The following is a 24,135-nucleotide window of genomic DNA, read 5'->3' on the forward strand; positions in this document are numbered from 1 at the left end:
CTGGTTTTGCAGCTACTATATTAAAGAAAGAGAAAGCATGAGCTATCCAGTGACCCAGCTCCTCTTTCCAGGCTGGTCCTATAAGATAAAATGGGCGGTTGTTTGGGGTGCTGAGGACAGTGCGGGCCCCAGAGCCTGGCAGACAGCTCTTTGTTCCCATCATCCTTTGTTCTTTCCCCAAACTGGGCCAGCCACCCAGAATCAGCTCCTTGAGATTTTCTAAGACTCTGAGCCTTCCATCCAGCCTCATTTTCAACTGCAGAGAATAACAATAATGATAATTGTGCCTATCAACCTCCGCTCCAAACAAAAACTCCTCACTCTAGGCTTCAAGGCTCTACATCACCTTGCCCCTTCCTACCTCTCCTCCCTTCTCTCTTTCTACTGCCCACCCCGCACGCTCCGCTCCTCTGCCGCCCACCTCCTCACCGTCCCTCGGTCTCGCCTATCCCGCCGTCGACCCCCGGGCCACGTCCTCCCGCGGTCCTGGAACGCCCTCCCTCCTCACCTCCGCCAAACTGATTCTCTTCCCCTCTTCAAAACCCTACTTAAAACTCACCTCCTCCAAGAGGCCTTCCCAGTCTGAGCTCCCCTTCTCCCTCTACTCCCTCTACCACCCCCCCTTCACCTCTCCGCAGCTAAACCCTCTTTTCCCCCCATTTCCCTCTGCTCCTCCCCCTCTCCCTTCCCATCCCCTCAGCACTGTACTCGTCTGCTCAACTGTATATATTTGCATTACCCTATTCATTTTGTTAATGAAATGTACATCGCCTTGATTCTATTTAGTTGCCATTGTTTTTACGAGATGTTCTTCCCCTTGACTCTATTTGCCATTGTTCTTGTCTGTCTGTCTCCTCCGATTAGACTGTAAGCCCGTCAAACGGCAGGGACCGTCTCTATCTGTTGCCGACTTGTTCATTCCAAGCGCTTAGTACAGTGCTCTGCACATAGTAAGTGCTCAATAAATACTATTGAATGAATAATTGTGGTATTTGTCATGCGCTTACTATGTGCCAAGCACTGTTCTAAGCGCTGTGGCAGATACAAGGTAATCAGGTCGGACACGGCCCTTGCCCCTCATGGAGTTTACAGTCTGAATCCCCATTTTACAGATGAGTTAACTCAGGCACAGAGAAGTTACGTGACTAGCCCAAGGTCACACAGCAGACAAGTGGTAGAGCAAGGAGTAGAACCCAGGACGTTCTGACTCCAAGGCCCATCCTCTATCCGCGAGGCCGCGCTGGTTGGGGAGCAGCGTGGAGAGGAAGAAGTTGTGAGATCAAAGGGCATGGAACAAGTTGCCATGCAGAAGGCCAGCAGGACTTCTTAACTAAGATCAACACCTAACAAAATAGCAACAAGAAGTATGAAAACCATCCCCAGTAGATAAGTATGCCAAGAATCCTATCCTTGTTTAATTTCCAAAAGCAATGCCGCATTGGACAAATCTTAACACTAGAGAAGAAAATTAGTCTTTCTGAACATAATGCCTTTAAAGGGAATTACAAAGTTCCCAACCCAATGATGTGAGAGGAACTTTAGTTTCAAGAACAAATAGGTCAACGTGGTCTTTCTTATCCTGATCTAAATCTAAAAATTAAGAGCTCTGAGGCTGTGATAACACAAAGTACTCATTAAATCCTCTAGACTGTAAGCTCACTGTGGGGAGGTTTAAAAAAGAAATGTATTTTTCAACCAAGGCAGAACAAGGGTTTTCCCAACATGCACAAATTTAACACTGGGAAGAGAGGATATGGGGAAGAGAAGGGATGGGCAGAACTGCTATATCGTTTGTTATACTGTACTCTCCCAAGTGCTTATGGCAGTGCTCTGCACAGAGTAAGTTCTCAATACAATTGATTTGATAATAATAGTATTTAAGTGCTTACTATGTGCCAGGCACTGTACTAAGCACTGGGGAGGATACAACAAATCGGGTTGAGACACAGTCCCTGACCCATGTGGGGCTCACAGTCTCAATCCCCATTTTACAAATGAGGTAACTGAGGCCCAGAGAAGTGAAGTGACTTGCCCAAGGCCACGCAGCAGACAAGTGACAGAGCTGGGAATACACATAGCTAATGCTCTAAACTGTATGCTCACTGTGGGCAGGGAATGTGTCTACCAACTCTGTTGTTTGGAGGGCTCAATAAATACAATTGACTGATGGATTGATTGATTAATGTGTATAGCAGGTCCAGCTTCTGGGTTTCATCCTCCTGGCCATACAGGGGATCTGCAGTAGAAGTGGGGGGATGCTGGGGGTAGGAGAGGATGGGGAACTAAGGCATAGTTGTATCAGCTTGATGTCTGCCCTGCTTCTTCTATGTAAAATATGATTTACCAATCCAAGAGGGAAAGGTCCCCATCCTTCAGCCAAATTGGGGGGGAGGGGGTGTCTTCTGACTCATTGGTCGATTTAATACATCTTCCCACATGAAATACCTAAAGAAACAGACTCCCTCCACTGGCTTAGCCTGTAGCCACGAGAAGCCACATGGCTTAGTGGATAGAGCACGGGCCTGGAGTCAGCTCCACCATATGTCTGTGTGACCTCAGGCAAGTCACTTCAATTCTCTGTGCCTCATCTGTAACATGGGGATTAAGAGTGTGAGCCCCATGTGGAACAGGGACTGTGTCCAACCTTACTCTGTATCTGAGTGCTCAGAACAGTGCTTGGTGCATAGTAAGAGCTTAACAAGTACCAAAATTATAATTATTATTACTACTGCTCCCTTACCCTTCTTCCATAAGCACACCCTCAAATTATGTAATAACCAAGGGCAAAAACCTCTTTCTGGAAGCTGAAACAAAACCAGAGGTGAATTTAGTGATCGCGACTTTCTCCTTTGATGCCTGTGTTTGAGGAGAAAATACAATTTTGTATCCTAAAGTTGAACAAGAAAGTACTAATTTTCTTTGCAAAGATTGATATGCACGAGCAGATGCGGAGCTGAATTCCCACCCACAGAAATGGTTAGTTACTAGATACCAAGGGTTGGGCAAGCTAATTATCTGTAACTTCAGACTACCTGCTACAGCTCGCTCTAAAAAAGTGAAACTCAGCAAACGCACTTTCATTTTTTCAGTTCAACTTCACCTTTGGATTTAGCTTTCCAAATACGCTTTTTTCTTCAGTTGAAAAGCTTAAAATGCTTAGAAGTAAAAAAAAAATTTGATGTTATTTATTTCCCTTTTTAGGTAGTTTAAACCATGTGGTCTCAGGAGGGGGTAGGCAGATTAAAAAAGAATGTTCTGGGCCAATATGTTTTAAAGTTATCTACATGGTTTCACTATTAATGCGGGAATGTCACAGCACTTTGCTAAGGCATTTTATTTTCATTGAATAGGTAAACTGGAGTTATTCTAACAGGTCCAGGGCCAAGGAAAGAGTTGATTCTGCATTCACAATTCGAGATCCACTAGACCATGATTCCTCTCCTTGTTGCTGCAATTCAGGAAATGATTTTAATTGGTTCTCTCTTTGCTTTTCTCTGCTGTAACTAAGTACCATGGCTTAGAGACTAAAACTTCATATTTTGGAACCAAAATAAAACTGACCACATCCTCTGAGATGGAGCCGTATACCTTTCAAACAGACTCTGAACACACCGAAAATAATCTTTCCTTAGAGACCTTGGCAGTGAACTCCATGTGGGAAAGGGACCGTGTCCAACCTGATAACCTTGTATTGACCCTAGCTCTTCATGCAGTGTTTGCTACACAGTAAATCTTTAATAAATACCACAATTATTATTATTAGGTAAATATAGCAATGTCCCTCCCTGTAAATCATAACTTGAAAGTGGAATTTTGGGTTGCTTGTGCTCAACTGTTTTGCCAAATTCAGGTTTCAAAATTGTTTGTATGAATTAAAGCTGTATTTAATAGTTGAGAACAAGTGTTTCAAAAGAACGCTGGCAGGAAAATGAACACACACTCACATTATTCTTCAAGTACTGGAGGATCAATTTTAAATATTGCAATGTTGCTTGCTTTGGAACTATTTAACCCAGGTCTTTCTAAAATGGATCTCAGATTTGCACATTAATTGCTTCTTTCTCTCTGTGGGTGCCCTTTTGATGTAATATTCTGCTCAGTCCTTTAATGCTACATACAAAAATAAACCTCTTAACATCTCAAGAAAACAACAGTTCCCTGGAAACTACTGTCACTGGTCCTTTAACTCAAGTTCAAGATGCAGTAATTTCATTTTTCTTTACTGCATCTAGCCTACCGAACTTCTTGGAAACTGCATGCTCCTCAAAATGAAAAACTTTCACTTGTGTATATTTTCAGACCATTTGAAAAAAGGAAAAACTAGGCTAACCCACTAAAACTTCTACAATCAGCTACTCCACATTCAAAAATACCTTTCATCTTTCCAAGTTCCACTGCAAGTCAAAAACAACCAAAAAACTTGTATGACTTGCAATGACTTCTATTACTCCCCAACTAAAAACCACATGTATATATACAAAAAAGCAACCCTCGAGGTAATAAAATACCTATCAAAAGGCAAAAAACACACTCCATTCCTCTACAATGCAGGGAAGCAGCATGGCCTAATGGAAAAAGCAGAGCCCAGGGGTCGGAGAACATGAGTTCCAATCCGAGCTACACCACTTGCCTCTGTGTGATGTTAGGTAAGTCATTTGACTTCTCTGTGCCTCTTTTTCTTCATCTGTAAAATGGGGATTCAATATCTATTCTCCTCGCCACTTTGACTGTGAGCCTCATGTGGGACAGGGTCTGTGTAGAACCTGATTATCTTATATCTAACCCAGAGCTTAGTACAGCGCTTGGAGCTTAACAAATACTATCATTATTATTTACAAGAATTGCATTAAGTAATAATAATAATAATAAATTGTGGTATTTAAGCGTTTACTATGTGCCAGACACTGTACTAAGCACTGGGGTAGATGCAAGGTGATTGGGTTGGACACAGTTTCTGTCCCACATGGGGCTCACAATATTAACCCCCATTTGAGAGGTGAGATACCTGAGGCACCAAGAAGTGAAGTGACTTGCTTGCATAACAATGCTCACATCTTAAGCAACACTATGCACATATTCACAATTAGTTCCTTCCAGCACCATACTGGATTTTAACCAAACACACAAGGTCAGAAGAACATTCCTTAATCCTCAAATGGCAATTCATAAAGAGTAAATACGAGAGTCATAGAGGAACTGGGGGCATGTAAATATTAACTGAAAAGAAAAAAATATTTTTACTAATTCCATTTTTCATAAAGGGATAATCAATCAATCATATTTTACTGAGTGCTATTGTTAACAAACCACTGTACTAAGTGCTTAGGAGAGCACAATATAACAGAGTTAGTAGACACATTCCCTGTCCACCTCAAGCTTATAATGGCAGATTTATAGTTGTTTGGAAAGACCAGGCATTTTTAACTGCCTTTTTCCATCGAATCAAGCTGACCCTTGAAAATATGCAACATATTAATCAAAAAGAGGTCACCACAATGGAAGTGAGAGGATGTTTACCACTGAGATTTTCTTCCCTAGGGTCTCTTCATTTTAGAACTCCAGACCACTGCTAATCTGATACCCAGAACGAAAATGTCCAAGAGCCATCATTTCCATGGTGCTCGTTCGGTCTTTGGTGAGCTTTGTTACCTTTGGCCATTCGACACTGAACCTTGCCCAAAGGCCTCCTCCCGCTTCCTCCAACCCACACCCCCCTGCCCAAGCTCAAGGAACAGTGCTTTGCACATAGTAAGTGCTTAACAAATGCCATCATTATTATTATTACGTGAGCAGACCAGCTTCTCTTTGCATTTTGTGTGTACAGTTGCCAAGGGCTCTGATGAGCTCAGCAGACTGCATAATATGGTGTTGATATAATTCCGTGGAATTTTCTAGCGCCTGGCACAATGCAAAAATCAGCTGTTTCATTCAGGGTCCTGGATCCCTACTGCCATTCCAAATCACAAGCTGATTAAGATGGCCCAGTCACTGATCTGCAGAAATTTGGGCATGAGCTCAGGTACAGTAAAAGCGAGAAGGGTGTCCACAAGTGAGTTTTCCCCCCTTCCTCTTTCAATTATGCTCATGACTCCAGCGTCTCAAGGCCACTCACTGGCATTCCTCACTCAGAACGGGGAAAGAGCTGCCCGGTAACCTAGTCTTCTTGGCCCTGACTACCATACGGGCTGCGGTGAGATCTGGAGTCACGTTGTATCAGGAGTGGTTTTTTCACGGATGTACAGGTAAGACTATAATTCATCTTCCCCACATTCCCATAAGGCCAGGCTCACAATTCCACATCAACAAGCAAGCTGGAGCAAAGAGAATTAGCTAAGATGCACTCAGTTCTCCGATAACACGGAGAGAACCCTGCTTTGAGGAAACTTGTGCTTCTTCACACCTTGAGCGGTGTTGTGTGCCTGCGTAACATTTCTTCTGACTGCATTTTCCCCAAATAGACCTGGATTGTTGGAAGATGCTCCCTAAAAGCCCAACAACATTTTATAATGAACAGAGAATGAAAGCACACTTTGGGAATTCATTCATTCGATTGTATTTACTGAGTGACTACTGTGTGCAAAGCACTGGAGTAAGAAGAACTTAGAGTTTAGCTGAATCGTCAGCCTCTGCTCTGAGCCCCCCTGCACCTCATCCCTCCTAACAGCATGGCGTAGTGGCTAGAGCACAGGTCTGGGAGTCAGAGGTCATGAGTTCTAATTCGGACTCTGCCACTTGTCTGCTGTGTGACCTTGGGCAAGTGACTTCACTTCTCTGGGCCTCAGTTCCCTCATCTGTAAAATGGAGATTGAGACTGTTAGCCCCACGTGGGACAGGTACTGTTCCAACCCGATTTGCTTGCATCTACCCCAGGGCTTAGTATAGTGCCTGGCACGGAGTAAGTGCTTAAATGCCTTAATTGTTATTATTCCTCTTCAGAGGCCCATTTTCAGAACTCATTTTCTTCAGGAGGCAGAAATACATGCTGAACCTGTTGTACCTCGCTCTCCCCTTTCTAGCCGTCAAACCTCTTGCTTCCATCCTCCCTCCTGCCCAGAACTCCCTCCCCTTTGTATTCATTCATTCATTCAATAGTATTTATTGAGCACTTACTATGTGCAGAACACTGTACTAAGTGCTTGGAATGAACAAGTCGGCAACAGATAGAGACAGTCCCTGCTGTTTGACGGGCTTACGGTCTAATCGGAGGAGACGGACAGACGAGAATGATGGCGATAAATAGAGTCGAGGGGAAGAACATCTCGTAAAAACAATGGCAACTAAATAGAATCGAGGCGATGTACATTTCATTAACAAAATAAATAGGGTAACGAAAATATATACAGTTGAGCAGGGACGAGTACAGTGCCGAGGGGATGGGAAGGGAGAGGGGGAGGAGCAGAGGGAAATGGGGGGAAAAGAGGGTTAAGCTGCAGAGAGGTGAAGGGGGGTGGTAGAAGGAGTAGAGGGAGAAGAGGAGCTCAGTCTGGGAAGGCCTCTTGGAGGAGGTGTTTTAAGTAGGGTTTTGAAGAGGGGAGGAGAATCAGTTTGGCGGAGGTGAGGAGGGAGGGCGTTCCAGGACCGCGGGAGGACTTGGCCCGGGGGTCGAAGGTGGGATAGGTGAGACCGAGGGACGGTGAGGAGGTGGGCGGCAGAGGAGCGGAGCGTGCGGGGTGGGCGGTGGAAAGAGAGAAGGGAGGAGAGGTAGGAAGGGCAAGGTGATGTAGGGCCTTGAAGCCTAGAGTGAGGAGTTTTTGTTTGGAGCGGAGGTTGATAGGCAACCACTGGAGTTGTTTAAGAAGGGGAGTGACATGCCCAGATCGTTTCTGCAGGAAGATGAGCCGGGCAGCGGAGTGAAGAATAGACTGGAGCGGGGCGTGAGAGGAGGAAGGGAGGTCAGAGAGAAGGCTGACACAGTAGTCTAACTGGGATATAACGACAGCCCGTAGCAGTAAGGTAGCCGTTTGGGTGGAGAGGAAACCCCAACGCTTAGCACAGTGCTCTGCACGAAGTAAGCGCTTAACAAATACCAACATTTATTATTATTATTATCGTTACCAGCCGCCGGGGCCTCTGACCATCAGCTCGGGCCGCTCCACGCAGAGAAAAAAAAACCAAGGCAGGGGGAGAAGCTCTGCCCCGCTAGCCTCTGTTCCCTGCTGACTTTAGTTCTGAGTTTGTGTCTTGTGTATTTGTCTATCTCTTATGTTGTTTTAATGTTTCACTGTTCCCATTGTGTCTGTCTCCAGTCCTGTGCCCACATCCCACTGATACTCCTTGACGGTGAGGCAATCGAGGGATAAGCCCCTCGATACTAGATGATTCTGATAGTGCCCAGTTGGGAAACCGCCTCCACAGAGTGAGCATTTAATAAATCAATCAGTGGTATTTACTGAGAGCTATTTGCAGAACACCGTACTAAGTGCTTGAAAGAGTATAATACAATAGAATTAGCAGACGTGTTCCCTGCCCACACGAGCTTACAGACAACTACTACCAGGGACCTCAGTATGTTGTTGCCCTGCCTGGAGGTGGGGTTAACCAACCTCGTGAGGTCCTTCCTACTCCACGGTACTATGATTTTTATGGTCAGTATTTAGAAAGTGTGGTATTGTTGGAAGCAGCGTGGTCTAGTGGATAGAACATGGGATTGACCGTCAAAAGGACTGGGACTCTTGTCCCGGCTCCGCCACTTGTCTGCTGGGTAACCTTGGTGAAGTCATTTCATTTCTCTGTGCATCAGTTACCTCATCTGTAAAATGGGGATTAAGACCATGAGTTCCACGGATTGTGTCCAACATGACTGCCCTGCATCTACCCCAGGGCTTAGTACAGTACCTTGCACAGAGTAAGCGCTCAACAAACACCATAAAGAAAAAAGATCCTGAAAGTCAGAGGACCGGGATTCTATTCCCAGCTCTGCCTCTTGCCTGTTGTGTGACCTTGCACAAGTCACCTATCCTCTCTGGGACTGAGTTTTCTCATCTGTATATTGGGGATTCAATATCTGTCCTCCCTCCTACTTGAAATGTGAGCCCCACGTGGGACAGGCACTGTGTATGACCTCATTTATCTTGTATCTTCCCCAGAGCTTAAAACAGTGCTTGACATACAGTAAGTACTTTACAGATACTATAATAACAATAAGGCAGCATGACCTAGTGGAAAGAGCATGAGACTGGGAGTATGATGACCTGGGTTCTAACTTTCAGCTCCACCACTTGCATGCTGAGTGACCTTGGGCAAGTCACTTAATTTCTCTGTACCTCCACTTCCTCACTCTCAAAGTGGATATTAAAGACTTCGTATTCTCCTCCTTAGATTGGGGACCCCAAAGCAGGGCAAGGATTGTGTATGTCATGATTATCTTGTATCTGCTCTACCACTTGGCCTAGGTCTAGTAAGTGCTTAGCAAATTTTACTATTATTATTAGTAGCAGTAATAATAAATAATGATATAGCATTTAAGTGCTTGACAAATATTACTATTCTTAGTAGTAGTAATAATAATGATAATAATAATAACACTTGTTAAAGTGCTTACTATGTGCCAAGCACTGGGGTATATACAAGGTAATTAGGTTGGACACAGTCCCTGTCACATGGGGCTCACAGTCTTAATCCCCATTCTACAGATGAGGTAACTGAAGCACTGAGAAGTGAAGTTACTTGACCAAGGTCACACAGCAGATGTGGCGGAGCCAGGATTAGAACCCACATCCTCTGACTCCCAGGCCCGTGCTCTTTCCACTTAACCAGGCTGCGTCTTGTAATTATTATTATTTACAGCAGAAGACTATATTGGTGATCTCTAAAGAGTGTTTTGCCCATTCAAAGACTAGTAAGAGTGCACTGGGATTCCATTTCCAATCATGTGTGTATAATCACCTCAGGTCGTCATCTGCAGCAATATACTACTTCCTGCTGGTGTTCACACACTGCATTTAAAATCTCTACAGAAATGTTCCTCCCCCAATCAGGTCTTCCCAAAGTGGCTGCTGCTGTTGGGAGCAGGAGATTGATTTCTGGGAAAAGTGCAAAGTCATCAGACGATGATGGACGGTTTGGGGAAAGCTCAAAATCTCAGCAGTCAGCACGTCTCTGACTAAAAAGCCAACATTGGACCAGCATTCTTCTCCACCTAGGAGTTTTCTCCAGGGAACCAGGAAACCGGTGTCATCTGACTGCCCTTCATCACTTAAATAATAACAATCTTCTATGCAATTCAGCCAAGTCACCTGGTTTCCAACAGGGAAAATGAGGCTCTCTCACAGCTCTGAAATTTCAAATTCTCCAACACATCTATGGATGCCAGGAGACCGTTTACAGAGAGACACAACTTGGTGGGCTTTATTTTGAGCTCGCTAAGGGGGAAAGAGTTCAGTTTTGGCATATTCTGTTATGGCTTATTCTGTTCTGTTCTTATGGAAGCAGCGTGGCCTAGTGGAAAAAACACAGCCCTAGCAGTCAGAGGACCTGGGTTCTGATCTCAGCTCCTCTACCTCCTGTCTGCTGTGTGACCTTGGGCAAGTCATTTTACTTTTCTGAGCCTTAGTTTCATCATCTGTAAAATGGGGATTTTGCCCTCCTACTTAAATTGGGAGCCCCATGTTGGACAAGGACTGTGTCCAACCTGATTAGCTTGTATCTATCCCAGCACTTAGTACAGTGCTTGGCACACAGTAAGAGCTTAAATACCACAATTATCATTACATTCTGATTATAGTCATCCATAGCCAATTTTCTTTTTGTGGTATTTGTTAAGCACTTCCTATATGGCAGGTACTCTGCTAAATCTTGGGGTAGAAATGAGGTAATCAGGTTGGCCACAGTACATATTTCACATGGGGCTCACAGTCTTAATCCCCATTTTACAGATGAGGTAACTGAGGCCCAGAGAAGTGGCAGAAACGGGATTAGATTCCAGGCCATCCTGAATCCCAGGCCTGTGCTCTATCCACTAGACCACGCTGCTTCTCAATTATAAAAATTAAATTGATGATATATTAAAAGAAGAAATGACTTCTTTAATTTGATACATTCTACAACCCAGGGCAGATGCCATAATTAAAAAAAACCCAATCACTTGTTAAGTGACTTTTACAAATAAACTAATATAAAAAACAAACAATGCAGCACCTTAGTTCTTCAACAGCCCACCGGCTCTCAAACTCAAACTCAAGGCTGTCAGATTCCAAATTGCCATTAAAGTTAAAAATCCCTACTCATGGTATGGTGACAAATACCTCCAAAAGTTAGTGCTTCCATTTTAGATCTTGTGTAAACAGGAATATGGATATAGGGGTCTGAGTATTTTTCTCTTTGAAGTTGCTTGTTTGAAGAAGAGAAAATGAGCTGGCTGCCTTTGAAACTCTTGGCAACAGAATGTGCTCCTAGACCCTGAAGAGGGACTTGTTTACTACAAGGAAATAATACTTCTTTGGCAACATAAACTTTGTCTATCAGTTTTACCAAAGTCCTCTTACCTCACCAGTGGGTTCATCTTGTAACAACAACAGTATTAATTGTGGTATTTGTTAAGTGCTTATTATGTGCCAACCTCTGTACTAACTGCTGGGGTAAATACAAAATAATGAAGTTAGACATAGTCCCTGTCCCACCCTGGGCCCATAGGAGGGAAAAATAGGAGGGAAATAAGGTACTGAATCTCCATTTACAAAGGAGGAAATTGCGGCACACAAAGAGGTTAAGTGCGTTGCCCAAGGTCACACGGCAGCCAGGTGGCAGGGCCAGGATGGTAGATGTTCCAAACATATGAACTGAAGTGATGCTGTTTTCAGGGTTTAGGTAGAAAGAAAAAAATTGGGAAGTGATAAAACCTTATCTTTGAAAGGGGATTTTATTTTTGGAACCCCAAACACAAACCTCTCTGATTTTTCCCCCAGCTGTAAGAAAGCCCCAGCTTAATGTCTGGGTGTGGTTTCAAGCAAGGAGGAAAAGGCATTTTGCAATCAGTTAAAAGGGCCTGTGGTGAGGCCAACCCTTTATCTGTTGCAACAGTAGTAGCAACAGAAGACTGTTGATTGAGTGTCCAACTGGGAGCAGCATACTGTACTAAGCACTTTGGAAAGAACAACAGAAGCAAGATACTTCTATTCTGCCCTCAAGGAACCTACTCTAACAGGAAACCAACAGGAGCAAAGAAACACAAACCCTCAGAGAGCCACAAACCTGTTTCTTCACTGATCAGAGAAACATTTTCTTCAGCAGCTTTGTGAATAATCCCTTGCTGCCAGAATAATAATCTCTTGCTGCCAGAATTTGTTGGAGCAATACTGGTACCTCTTTCCCTTAGCATTTCAGAATGTGACTCCTCTTGCCTTTATGAACTCTTAAAAAAAACACACCATCCAAACCACAACCGCTTGGGTTGATGTCCTTAGCTTTTAATCAAAGATTAATCAATCAATGGTATTTATTGAGAGTTTACTATAATAATAATAATGGCATTTTTTAAGTGCTTCTATGTTCCAGGCACTGTGTTAAGCACTGGAGTAGATTCAAGATAAATGGGTTGGACACAGTCCCTATTCCATGTAGGGCTCAGAGTCTTAATCTCTATTTTGCAGATGAGGAAACTGCGGCATAGAGAAGTTAAATGACTTGCCCAAGGTCACACAGCAAGCAAGCGGAAGAGTCAGGATTAGAATCCACATCCTCCTGACGCCTGGGTATTTGCTGTATTCTCTGGGCCATGCAGCTTCTTTGTGCAGAGCTATGGGCAGAGCACTGTACTAAGCACTTGGGAGAGCACAATACAACAAGAGACTTAGCAGACACATCCCCTGTCCTTAATGATTTTACGGTATAAAGGGGATCTTGGAAAGTGTCCTAGATACACCCTGGTTTCCATGAAGTCCTCTCAAATTGAGGGGAAATCCTTCCCATCATATGCACAAATAAATTGGGGTTTCTAATCTGCCACCTGATTTTTCTGAATTGCGAGACGATGTTAACTGATGAGAAACTAGAAGAGAGGGAGAAGTGCCCTGGTACGAGATGCCTGAAAGCAGGGTGGCAGGAGGAAGAGGAGGAGAAGGAAGAGGGGGCTCCAGAAGTGGAGGACAGTCAGAGCCTAGGCAGGTTGCAGGTTTCCCTAGCAGAACAACATTTAAATTTGTAGTCTCAGCTCTACAAGGCATCCAAAGGGGGAACCTATTCCATATGAGCTGACTGGGACTATTTCAAAGCCAACGGCATGGGTACTGGTGAAACTGGGACATTAGGGTGCCATCCCAAGCCTAATCCCTTTCCCCTTCCTTCTTGATGATTGAGAAAATAGAGAAGTGGCATGGCCTAGTGGACAGAGCAGGGGCCTGGGAGTCAGAGGATCTGGGTTCTAATCCCAGCTCTAACACTTGTCTGCTGGGTGAGCTTGTGTAAGTCCCTTCACTTCTCCATGCCTCAGTTCCTTCATCTGTAAAATGGGGATTAAAAGTGTGAGCCCCATGAGAGACGGGGACTGTGTCCAACTCAATTAGCTTGCATGTATCTCAGCACTCAGTACACTGCCTGGCACACAGTAACAAATACTATTTTTTACAAAAAAAGGAGAGGATGGAGCTACAGTTTCCCAGTACTCTGAAGCATTGGAACTAAACAGCCCAGGCATCAAACATTTAAAGTGATTAAGAGCAGCAAGGGAAAGGTGAAGGGTGGACTGTTGAGTTATGCAAGACACTGGCATATTTTCCTGAGATCGTCCACGGTGGATGACTAAAATCTAGGACTTCCATCTAAGCTGGGATGCACTCTCAATTATCCAGGCTGATGAAGAAGGGATGATAATACCACAGTAAATACAGGGACAGACCCCAAAATGTATTTTCCAAAAGTGGTGGCTAATGATCATTGAAATTTCATCATCCTCCCTATTATCTCCCTTCCGAGAGACATTCCATCTGGAGGAGACAGCTGAGTGCCATCTAACACAGCACTAACCTGCACCTGTTCACAGACCTGAAGTCAGTCATGTGGTCTCTAGGGGATGAGCCTTTTTTCATTCTTTTTTGGCCAATAATGCAAACTAATACCCTCTCCGGATCGCACCTGTAGAGCTTCCTGTACTCTTCCAGTCTCGACTATGGGAGGGAGAGTCAAGCAGAGGCATACCCATTCCATTCCTAGCTTGGCCAGTGGCTAGTGAGTGGAAGGCAATCTGCTACAAGTCAAAACTCACCTGTGCTGGGCACCAGCAGCATGGGAGAGAATCGAGGAAGGAGACTCAAGTTTACTGCGCGGAAGGAGGCAATGGTAAACCACTTCTGTATTTTTATCAAGAAAACTCTATGGATACACTACTGGAATGATCACAGATGGAGGTGGATGGTCCAGGAGAGATGTGTCCATGGAGTCACTACGGGTCAGAGACGATTCGACAACATAAGACAAGAAAACGCGAACTAAACTAGGCCCCAAAGGAAGTCCTGTTGCTCTTCCCTTAAAATGACAATCTTTTGGAAACATCAGTAACTACTCTAAGGTATGTCCAATCTCACACACCACAAAGGTAGCATCAGAAAAGATCAATGTCAAAGAAAATTTTTTTATGGTATTTGTTTAGCGCTGTGTGTCAAACACTCTCCTAAGCACTGGGGTAACTACAAGTTAATTAGGTCAGACACAGTCCCTGGCCGGATGGGGCTCACAGAGTAGGAGGGAAAAAGGGTATACCCATTTTACAGTTGTGGAAATTGAGGCACAGAAGTTAAATGACTTGTCCAAGGTTACTCAGTAATTAATCAGCAGAGCTGCAATTAGAACCCAGGTCCTTCTGACTCCCAGGCCTGTGCTCTCTCAACTAGGCTACAATGTTTCTCAGGCTTATCACATACAGCAAAAACCATCTGTGCCTTATTGTCGCATGGTATTCAAAAAGGTGGCTAAAATGCCAGACTAAATCAATATCCCACCCAGGGCACTCTTGATGATCCAGGTGTCCTAATGCTGTCCTGAAATGCCCTCCCTCTTCACATCCCCCAAACTAACTCTCTTCTCCTTTTCAAAGCCCTACTGACAGCTCACCTCCTCCAGGAGGGCTTCCCAGACTGAGCCTCCCTTTCCCTCTGCTCCTCCTCTTCCTTTTCTCTCCCGCCCTCTGCTCTTCCCCCTTCCCCTCAGCACTGTGCTTATTTGTATATAGTATTTATTATCCTATTTATTTTGTTAATGAGGTGTATATCTCCATGATTCTATGTATCTTGATAATGATGTCTTATTTTGTTCTGTTTTGCTTTGCTGTCTGTCTTCCCCGTTTAGAGTGTGAGCCCGTTACTGGGCAGGGATTGTCTCTATCTGTTGCCAAATTGTACATTCCAAGAGCTTAGTACAGTGTTCTACACATAGTAGCACTCGATAAATACTAATGAATGAATGAAGGGACACTAACACCACAGTAAATACTTGGACAGACCCCAAAATGTATTTTCCCAAAGTGGTGGCTAATGATCACTGAGATTTCCAAAGGCAAGCTGAAGGGGGAAAAAGGACATAAGCAAGAAGCTGGCTAACCCACAGTCTGGAGAGCCCACTTTGGGGATGTCAGCAGCAGTGTAAGTAGGCAACAGGCTGGGCATTGAGGAGGAGCATGGTGCAACAGATGAAAAACTGTGACAAAGCAGTATTCATTACAGAAACAATCCACTTTCCTTGCACCCATCAGTGTAGTAGTGATAATCTGGCTGACATCACTCAAGAGTTACTTTCTTGCTGACTTGTAACTTCCACAACAGACTTCTTCTAATTCTTCAACACAGTATGCTACACATCACCCCACTTGCCATCTCCCCCATCAGAGGCATCCTGCCATCAGAGGCAGCAGCTGGTCAGTTCTCACTCAAAAATGAAGAGACCAATTCTCGAATATGTTTTAACAGGCTATTTTCTGTTGCTTCACCTTTAATCATAATACGGGATAGGTAGATGTATAAAAAAGCAGAAAACAAATGGAATGACGCACCCACCCACCACCACAACAGAAAGTGAGCAATTCCCAGGATAGAAAGAAAGGAGAGGTTTTTCAGATGGAGAGCAGCTGTAATATGACGTTTGCTTACCTGAACCACTTCGATTCCTCTTTTCCTATTAAGAAAAAAACAGAGAGAAGCATTATCATGGTATTCTTGCTGGAGTTTGTCTATTTTTAAAAAACATATCATTTCACACCTACAAAGTGAAGAAAAAAAAACACTTTCATTCCATATGCACCAACAATCACAAATAGTTGCAATCAACCAATCTATCGCATTTATTGAGCTCTTGGGAGAGTAAAATATAACAGAGTTGGCAGACACATTCCCTGTCCATAAGGAGTTCACAGTCTAGAAGGGGAAAACAGACATTAATATAAATAAATTATAGTTAAGTGCATAAGTGCTGTGGGGCTGAAGATGAGGTGAAAAAAATCAGTTAATGACATTTATAAAGCCTATGTGCAGAGCACATAAAAGATGCAAATTCATTCATTCAATAGTATTTATTGAGTGCTTACTATGTGCAGAGCACTGTACTAAGTGCTTGGAATGTACAAATCGGCAACAGATACAGTCCCTGCCCTTTGACGGGCTTACAGTCTAATCGGGGGAGACAGGCAGACAAGAACAATGGCAATAGAGTCAAGGGGAAGACATCTCATAAAAACAATGGCAACTAAATAGAATCAGGGTGATGTACATCTCATTAAACAAAATAAATAGGGTGATGAAGATATATACAGTTGAGCGGACGAGTACAGTGCTGAGGGGGTGGGACAGGAGAGGGGGAGGAGGAGAGGGAAAAGGAGGAGAAGAGGGTTTAGCTGCGGAGAGGTGAAGGGGGGGTAGAGGGAGCAGAGGGAAAAGAGGGAAGCTCAGTCTGGGAAGGCCTCTTGGAGGATGTGAGCTGTAAGTAGGGATTTGAAGAGGGGAAGAGAATTAGATTGTCGGAGGTGAGGAGGGAGGGCATTCCGGGACCGCGGGAGGACGTGGCCCAGGGGTCGAAGGCGGGATAGGCGAGACCGAGGAACGGTGAGGAGGTGGGCGGCAGAGGAGCGGAGCGTGCGGGGTGGGCAGTAGAAAGAGAGAAGAGAGGAGAGGTAGGAAGGGGCAAGGTGATGGAGAGCCTTGAAGCCTAGAGTGAGGAGTTTTTGTTTTGAACAGAGGTTGATAAGCAACCATTGGCGGTGTTTAAGAAGGGAAGTGACATGCCCAGAACGTTTCTGCAGGAAGATGAGCCAGGCAGCGGAGTGAAGAATAGACTGGAGTGGGGCGAGAGAGGAGGAAGGGAGATCAGAGAGAAGGCTGACACAGTAGTCTAGCCAGGATATAATGAGAGCCTGTAGCAGTAAGGTAGCCATTTGGGTGGAGAGGAAAGGCAAATCCAAGTACAAGGGTGACACAGAAGGGTGAGGGAAAGGAGGAACTGAGGGTTTAGTCGGGAAAGGCCTCTTGGAGACGTGCTTTTAATATGACTTTAAAGGCGGGGACAGTGATCATCTGTTGGCTATGAAGGGCGACAGAGTTCCAGGCCAGAGGTAGGACATGGGTGAGGGATGGATGGCAAGATAGAGGAGACTGAGGTACAGTGAATCAACTGGCATTACAGGAGCAAAGTGAGCTTGCTCGCTTGTAATGGGAAATCAGCAAGGTTCTCCCCATCTAGACTGTAAACCTCCTTGTGGGCAGAGAACCTGTCTACCAACTTTGTTGTATTGTACTGTCCTAAATGCTTAGTATGGTGCTCTGCACATAATAAGCACTCAAATACCAATGCTGATAATGACAATGAGGTAAGAAAAGAGGAGGCAAGGTGATTGGGTGCTTTAAAACCCACGGTAAGGCATTTCTCTTTGATAAGGAGGTGGATGGGAAATCACTTGGAGGTTCTTGAGAAATAAGGAGACATGGATTGGACAGTTTTGTAGAAAACCACAGGGAGGTCAAAAGAATCAACCACAGGGAGGTCAAAAGAATCCACCAATTATTCTGAAGTGGTGAGGTTTCCCCATTTTAAGAAAATGTTTAATAATCATCTATATTCCAAAAAATAAATTTTCACAACACCCCTCTCCCCACTCCCAGCCCATCAAAGTTTTTCTGGTCACTTCTCAGTAAACATGTTCCTTTGAATCCTCTCAGGACAGCCATTTGATTTAGCCCACAGCTGTAGCTTAGAAAAAAAATCAGACCCGATCTAAGAGAATTTGGAATGCGCAAGATGAATTCTGATAAAATACAAAAATACTACACACAACACTACAACTGTTCTTTGTTAGACAAGTGAAGACAAACACTAGGACCAGTCCTCTGGAAACTGGTGAGGCTGTGCGTGGGCTAAAGGGCATTTACTTTTACTTCCCTTCTAGGTCACTCTTAAGGCCTGCAGAATTAAGAGGATATGCAGCTTCAGGATAACCCAATCTTCATCCTCAGCTGTGGAAGAACTGCGCTTACTGATTTTACTGCACCTGGGAATGAGGTGGGTTGCTTTAAAAAACATTCAAAACCTTCAATCTATTCCCTCCAAAAACTCCACGCACTGGAACAAAGCAGTAAATGAAGTCGATTTCTTCTTCCACAATCAGAACTGGCAAACCATTAGGGTGTTGATATGTAAAAAAACAAAACCAAACCATTTGGCACGTTCAGACAACTGGGTGTTGGGGAAGTGATTAGAGACTGCGGTAGTGAGTTCGTCCTCATTGATCTGCTGACTTCCTAACTGTAGTTCTGTACCGAGAAAATGAACTATTTTGAAGAAATAATAATGAACTTCCTGACCTTTGTGGAGATAAGCAAAAGCCATTAGATAAACCACACACTCAGGAAGATGTGCTTCTTTGAAATTTTGTAGCCAGGCAACTACGTTTTTTTTTTTTTTTAAAGTACTGTACAGTCTGCTGCTTTGACATTCATGACCGAAAATGCAGCTATTCATGCTTAGCTGAAGAATGACCTATTATTTAGAGGTGGGCAACAAAATGTGCAGTTACCTACTACTCTGCCATTTTCTCAGAAAGACTAGGAAACCATAAAAAGTGGAGTTCGATGTGTTTTGTTCCTTTCTCTACTTTTGGTTCCTAGGAATCTAAGCTTTTTGTGGGCAGGAAATGTCAACCAACTCTATTTTATACCTTCCCAAGCACTTACTACAGTATCCTGCATATTGTAATCGCTCAATAAATGCAACTGATTGATAGGACTTCTCACTCATGCATATTCAGGTTAGGCATAAACAAATTCAATTTTGTTTAACTACTTCTTGTGCAAAAAAAGGCAGGAAACCTTATCTCCTGTATTAACACTTCATCAAGCAATATCAAGACATGACACATAAACATGACCACAGCACACCAAAAAACCTCCAATTCATACCTAAACTGAATGTGACAATTTCATCCTTTGAAAGACTATATTCACGTTTCATATTTTATTTTTTTAAAGAGAAATTTAAGTGTTGCCCAAATGTCTGGAAATAGCTAGGTGATGAAGAAGGAAAATGAAGACGTACAGATCTACTGTTGGGTTTGAACTTCTCAAAGTACCAACTAGCTCTGACCATGCTTTCTCATTACAACAGAATTGAGAAATGTATGCCACAAATACAGAGGAAAAGATGCCAATCAAAATATATTTCAAGGAATTGTATCACCCATAATCTCCCATCTAAGATTGGTTTTCCTCTCCGAATTAACGTCTGTCTCCCTCTCTAGACTGAAAGCTCATTACAAACGGGGAACATGGCTCTTAATTCGGTTGCACTGTACTCTCCCAAGAGCTAAGTACAGTGCTCTACACATGGTAAGGTAATAAGAGCTCAATAAATACCACTGATTGATTGATCAACTGATTAAACAGAGCTGGGTCAACACTGTACCCTGCAAACCTCAGATGACCTGGTTTGGGGATGAAATCCAAAAAAATCACATCCCAAAAAAAGGGAAGCAGTGTACGTGCTTGAGTCTGCTCATTCAGACCTGATATCAAATTTATGAGCAGTTTTAAGACTAACATTTTAGTATCCTTAGTAACAGCTCACAGCATGTACCTTTTATCTTCCAAAGAAATCAAGCATGGTCATTCCTTAATAGCTAAGTTTTTAATTATCCCATGAACTTTCAGTTCCTTCCAGCTTGAAAAATAGCATTCTCCTATAGTTTGACTAAGTGCAGAAGGATTTTTAGAAATCACAAAGTGTAAAAATACATAAGCAACTGTATATAAATGCAGCCAGGTGACTAGCTGTCATTCCAACAAGTCTACAAGTAAAAACCCATGCTAGCTAAAATTTCCAGTTCATTTCCCCTCCCTCACCAAAAAAGTTACCATTCATCTCCCCTTTCAACAGAATTTAGATGGTGCCATCCAGAGACATGTTACATATACGTAGTTCTCTCCACATCATTAACTCTGAAGTAAAAAACGAGAGCCTGTTAAAGCTTGTTTTACCACTTCACATTGGAGAAGACAAATGAAGTTAACAACCTTGTTCTATGTGAAATTCCTGGGTAGAAATGAAAAGTTCCTAGTCCATAAAAAAACACTTTAACACTCACGACTGGGTGTGCAACTGAATACATTAATCCCTGGTCTTTTCTACCGTTAGAGTACCTCAGGATCCCACACTTAAAACGTAACATGGAAGACAAATATCTGGCTTTTTCTGGTGTAAGGAAATGAAAGGCTTCCAGAAAAACATTACCGTCACCATATTATTAAGCCAGGTGCCTCTATACTGCATTCTCTTGGGTTTGGATCATTCAGCAATACAAGCAGTTTAGACAGTGAGCTCCGTGATGGACGGAGATTGAGTCAGACTGATTAATTTGGACTAATTAATCCAAGCAGTCAGAACAGAGCTTGACAAATACCACCATCATCACATTCCAATAATGTTTTCGCTCTTTAGTCCTAGAGGATCATGGGCACTTTGTATGGTGTCCTACCCCAGAATCCCGAGCCTAAGAGAGCCTTAATACTTTGAGGGTTTTGGATAAAGCTACTGAGAGTGATGCTGCTGAGGGTTTCAGAAGGAAAGATTACATAACTTCTATCTCTCTGGTGGAGATGGTTAAGTTTGAGCCCATTTCCTCTTCCTTATTAAGAGATTTGTGCTTCATCGGCTTATCTACAATCTAAAAGAACCAAACACCAGGGCTCTGGGTTGGGGGAACGTGAGGTCAAACTAGTCCATCACTTGCTCAGCCTTACGAATGGCTCAGGTTAACCCAATCTGTTTCTCCACTAGTCTGTCAGCTACTTGAGGGCAGAGATCCTGTTTACCAACTCTGCTGTACTGTACTCTCTCAGGCACTTAGTACAAAGCTTTGCACACAGGAAGTGTTCAATAAATACCACCGATTTTTTTTTTTTAAATAGTACTTTTTTTTAGCTCTTTATTTGGGCCACACTCTCCCCTGCGCACTATGATAGATACAAGATAATCAAGTTGGACACAGTGCCTATCCCAGATGGGGTTCACAGTCTTAAGAGCCATTTTACAGATCAGGTAACAGGCACAGAGAAATTATGTGACTTGCCCAAGGTCACACAGCAGACAAATGGTGGAGTGGGGATCAGAACCCAGGTCCTTCTGATTCCCAGGCCCGTGCTCTATCCACTGTAAGGATCACAACTATTTAAGAATGCCAAATTCTGTCAATTTCAGATCCAGGCATTCAGCTACTAGTACCTCATGGTAATACTTTGGGGGGGCCCAATAAAAATGTTCCCACACAGCAGGCATACGCCACCCTAAATGATGTTGATTAGAGCAGGAAATGGAAGTCACACTTCCCTGTGTGTTTTATTTTGGTTTTTTTAAGAGCTTACCATGTGCCAGGCACTGTACTAAGCACTGGGGTAGATAAAAGTTCCTCAAATTGCAAATAGTCCATGTCCCACCCGGAGCTCACAGTCTTAATCCCCATTTTACAGATGAGGCAACTGAGGCACAGAGAAGGTAAGTGACTCATCCAAAGTCACAAAACAGACAAATGGTAGAGCTGGGATTAGAACCCAGGCCCTCTGACTTCCAGGCCCATGCTCTTCCCACTAAACCACACTGCTTCTCAGTCTTAAGAAGAGCGAATAGGGATTTACCCAAGAGATTCCTTAAGATCATGAGGCTGGTGGCTCTCTGAATACTTAACAAGTCAAGAATCTAAGCTTTATGTGCTGGTCCGTAGCCTTGGCCCATGAGACGGGGCCTGACTACACTGGCCATGTCCATCTCTCCAAGGCCCCTCCAGACTGTAAGCTTGTTGTGGGCAGGGAATGTGTCTCTCTAGTGTGGAGAAGCAGTGTGGCCTAATGGACAGAGCATGGGCCTGGGAGTCAGGAAGACCTGGGTTCTAATCCCAGCTTTGCCATTTGTCTGCTCTGTGGCCTTGGGCAAGTCAGTTAACTTCTCTGTGCCTCACTTACCTCAACAGAAAAGGGGGATTAAAACTGTGAGCCCCATGTGGCACATGAACTGTGTCCAACCTAATTATCTTATATCTGCTCCAAAGCTTAGAATAGTGTCTGGCCCATAGTAGGTGTTTAACAAATGACACTGAAAACAACAACTTTTGTTTATTGTTATACTGTATTTCCCAAGCATTTAGTACAGTGCTCTGCACGCAGTAAGTGCTTAATAAATACAACAGATCAACTGACAGCATCTTCAACCGAAGTGAATTGTCCAGGAGCACAGGGCCTTGCTGAGCAGTAGGTTGGACTCTTTTTTTTTTTTTCAACAAATGAGGTCACAGGAGATACAGAATGAAAACCAAAACAGAACCCACTCCCAACACTCCTGGGTGTCAGAAGAGCAAAGATGAATGATTCAGCTCTATTTCTGACTCACTGAGGGGGCTTTTTCCCCCCCCCACACACAGAGCCTGGGCATTCCCCTGCTCCAGCCCAGTGTGATCGGAAGATGTTTCAAAGAGATTTGAGTCACACACTCGAGCACTGAGCCAGATCCATTTAATGGTCATTTTCCAAGGATGCAGATATAGCTCAAAAAATAAAACAAAGCAAAACAAAAAAAACCCAACAAAAAACCCTCTCAGTTATGCCAGGAGATCCAGGCATGCCAGGAGACCAGCTAGGAATAAACAGCATCACAGGCAACAAACCAGAGGCAACAGTGGTCTCAGAAATGGAGACAGCTCCCGCCTTGAACACCAGTAGGGGATGGGAAAGCTTGGGCCACCTCTTGGCCTGAAGATGAGGCTGCTGCACTGTACTATTTTAAACTGCCTGCTCACTATTACTTAAGACAGGAAGAGCCTCTCTTCTTTCAGCTGGAAGAGAATGCAGGGATTTCTCACAACACAGCTGTTACAGATTCTAACGGAGGCTGTGGCAATGAAGGATTTCCAAGCTGAAACCCAGATACTTGAACCTTGCATTTCTACACATGAATGACGGAAGGACAGAGAATGCAACTGCACCCAATGACTAAAAAGTGACTTAGTGACATTAAATGTGTAATCGGAAGTGATAAATCACTCAGCTGCCAAATAATTTGAATGGTTTTAAATAACTGACAAATTTCAAATCCAAGATCTATCTAATGAGAGCAATCTTTATGTTACAGCAGTCAACAAACTGGGAGCCCCATGAGGGTGACCAGATTAACTCGCATCTACCTCAATGCTTAGTTCAGTGCTTGGCCCATGGCAAGCACTTAAATACCATGATTATTATATTATCATCTCAGAGGAAACTGTGAATTCTTTGAGGACAAGCATTAATTGGTGATTTTCCAAATGCCGAACACAGCAGTAATAGTATTTAATTATTACTCATTCTTAATGGTATTCTTAATGGTATTTGTTAAGTGCTTACTATCTGCCAGACACTGTACTAAGTGCCGGGGTAAATACAAGTTACTCAGGTTGGACATAGTCCATGTGCCACATGGGGCTCACAGTCTTGGTCCCCACTTTACAGATGAGGTAACTGAGGCAATCAGTCAAGGGTATTTATCAAGTGCTTACTATATGCACAGCACTGTACTATGCACTTGGGAGAGTACAATATAAAGAGCTGGTAGCCACATTCCCTGCCCATAATGAGCTTACAGTCTAGAGAGGGAGATGGACATCAATATAAATTAATAAATTAATAGAAATTAAAATAAATTCTCAAT

General features: G+C 43.6%; 1 protein-coding gene and 1 non-coding gene across 4 annotated transcripts in view; one reads left to right on the forward strand and one right to left on the reverse strand.

Annotated features, from left to right (window-relative positions):
* Positions 1-24,135, reverse strand: part of ITPK1 (inositol-tetrakisphosphate 1-kinase) — a 276,858-nt gene that overhangs the window by 193,356 nt on the left and 59,367 nt on the right. For all 3 annotated transcript variants that reach the window (XM_029059802.2, XM_029059809.2, XM_029059816.2), the window contains one exon: positions 16,074-16,098. In XM_029059802.2, the coding sequence (XP_028915635.1) occupies positions 16,074-16,098 (25 nt within the window). The remainder of the gene's footprint in view (positions 1-16,073; positions 16,099-24,135) is intronic.
* On the forward strand, positions 14,050-14,187 carry LOC114816895. Its single transcript, XR_003764699.1, has one exon. It is a non-coding gene; the product is annotated as a small nucleolar RNA SNORA7 (small nucleolar RNA).

The sequence above is a fragment of the Ornithorhynchus anatinus genome, chromosome 1 (genome assembly GCF_004115215.2).
Source record: "Ornithorhynchus anatinus isolate Pmale09 chromosome 1, mOrnAna1.pri.v4, whole genome shotgun sequence".
Taxonomy (NCBI): Eukaryota; Metazoa; Chordata; class Mammalia; order Monotremata; family Ornithorhynchidae; genus Ornithorhynchus; species Ornithorhynchus anatinus.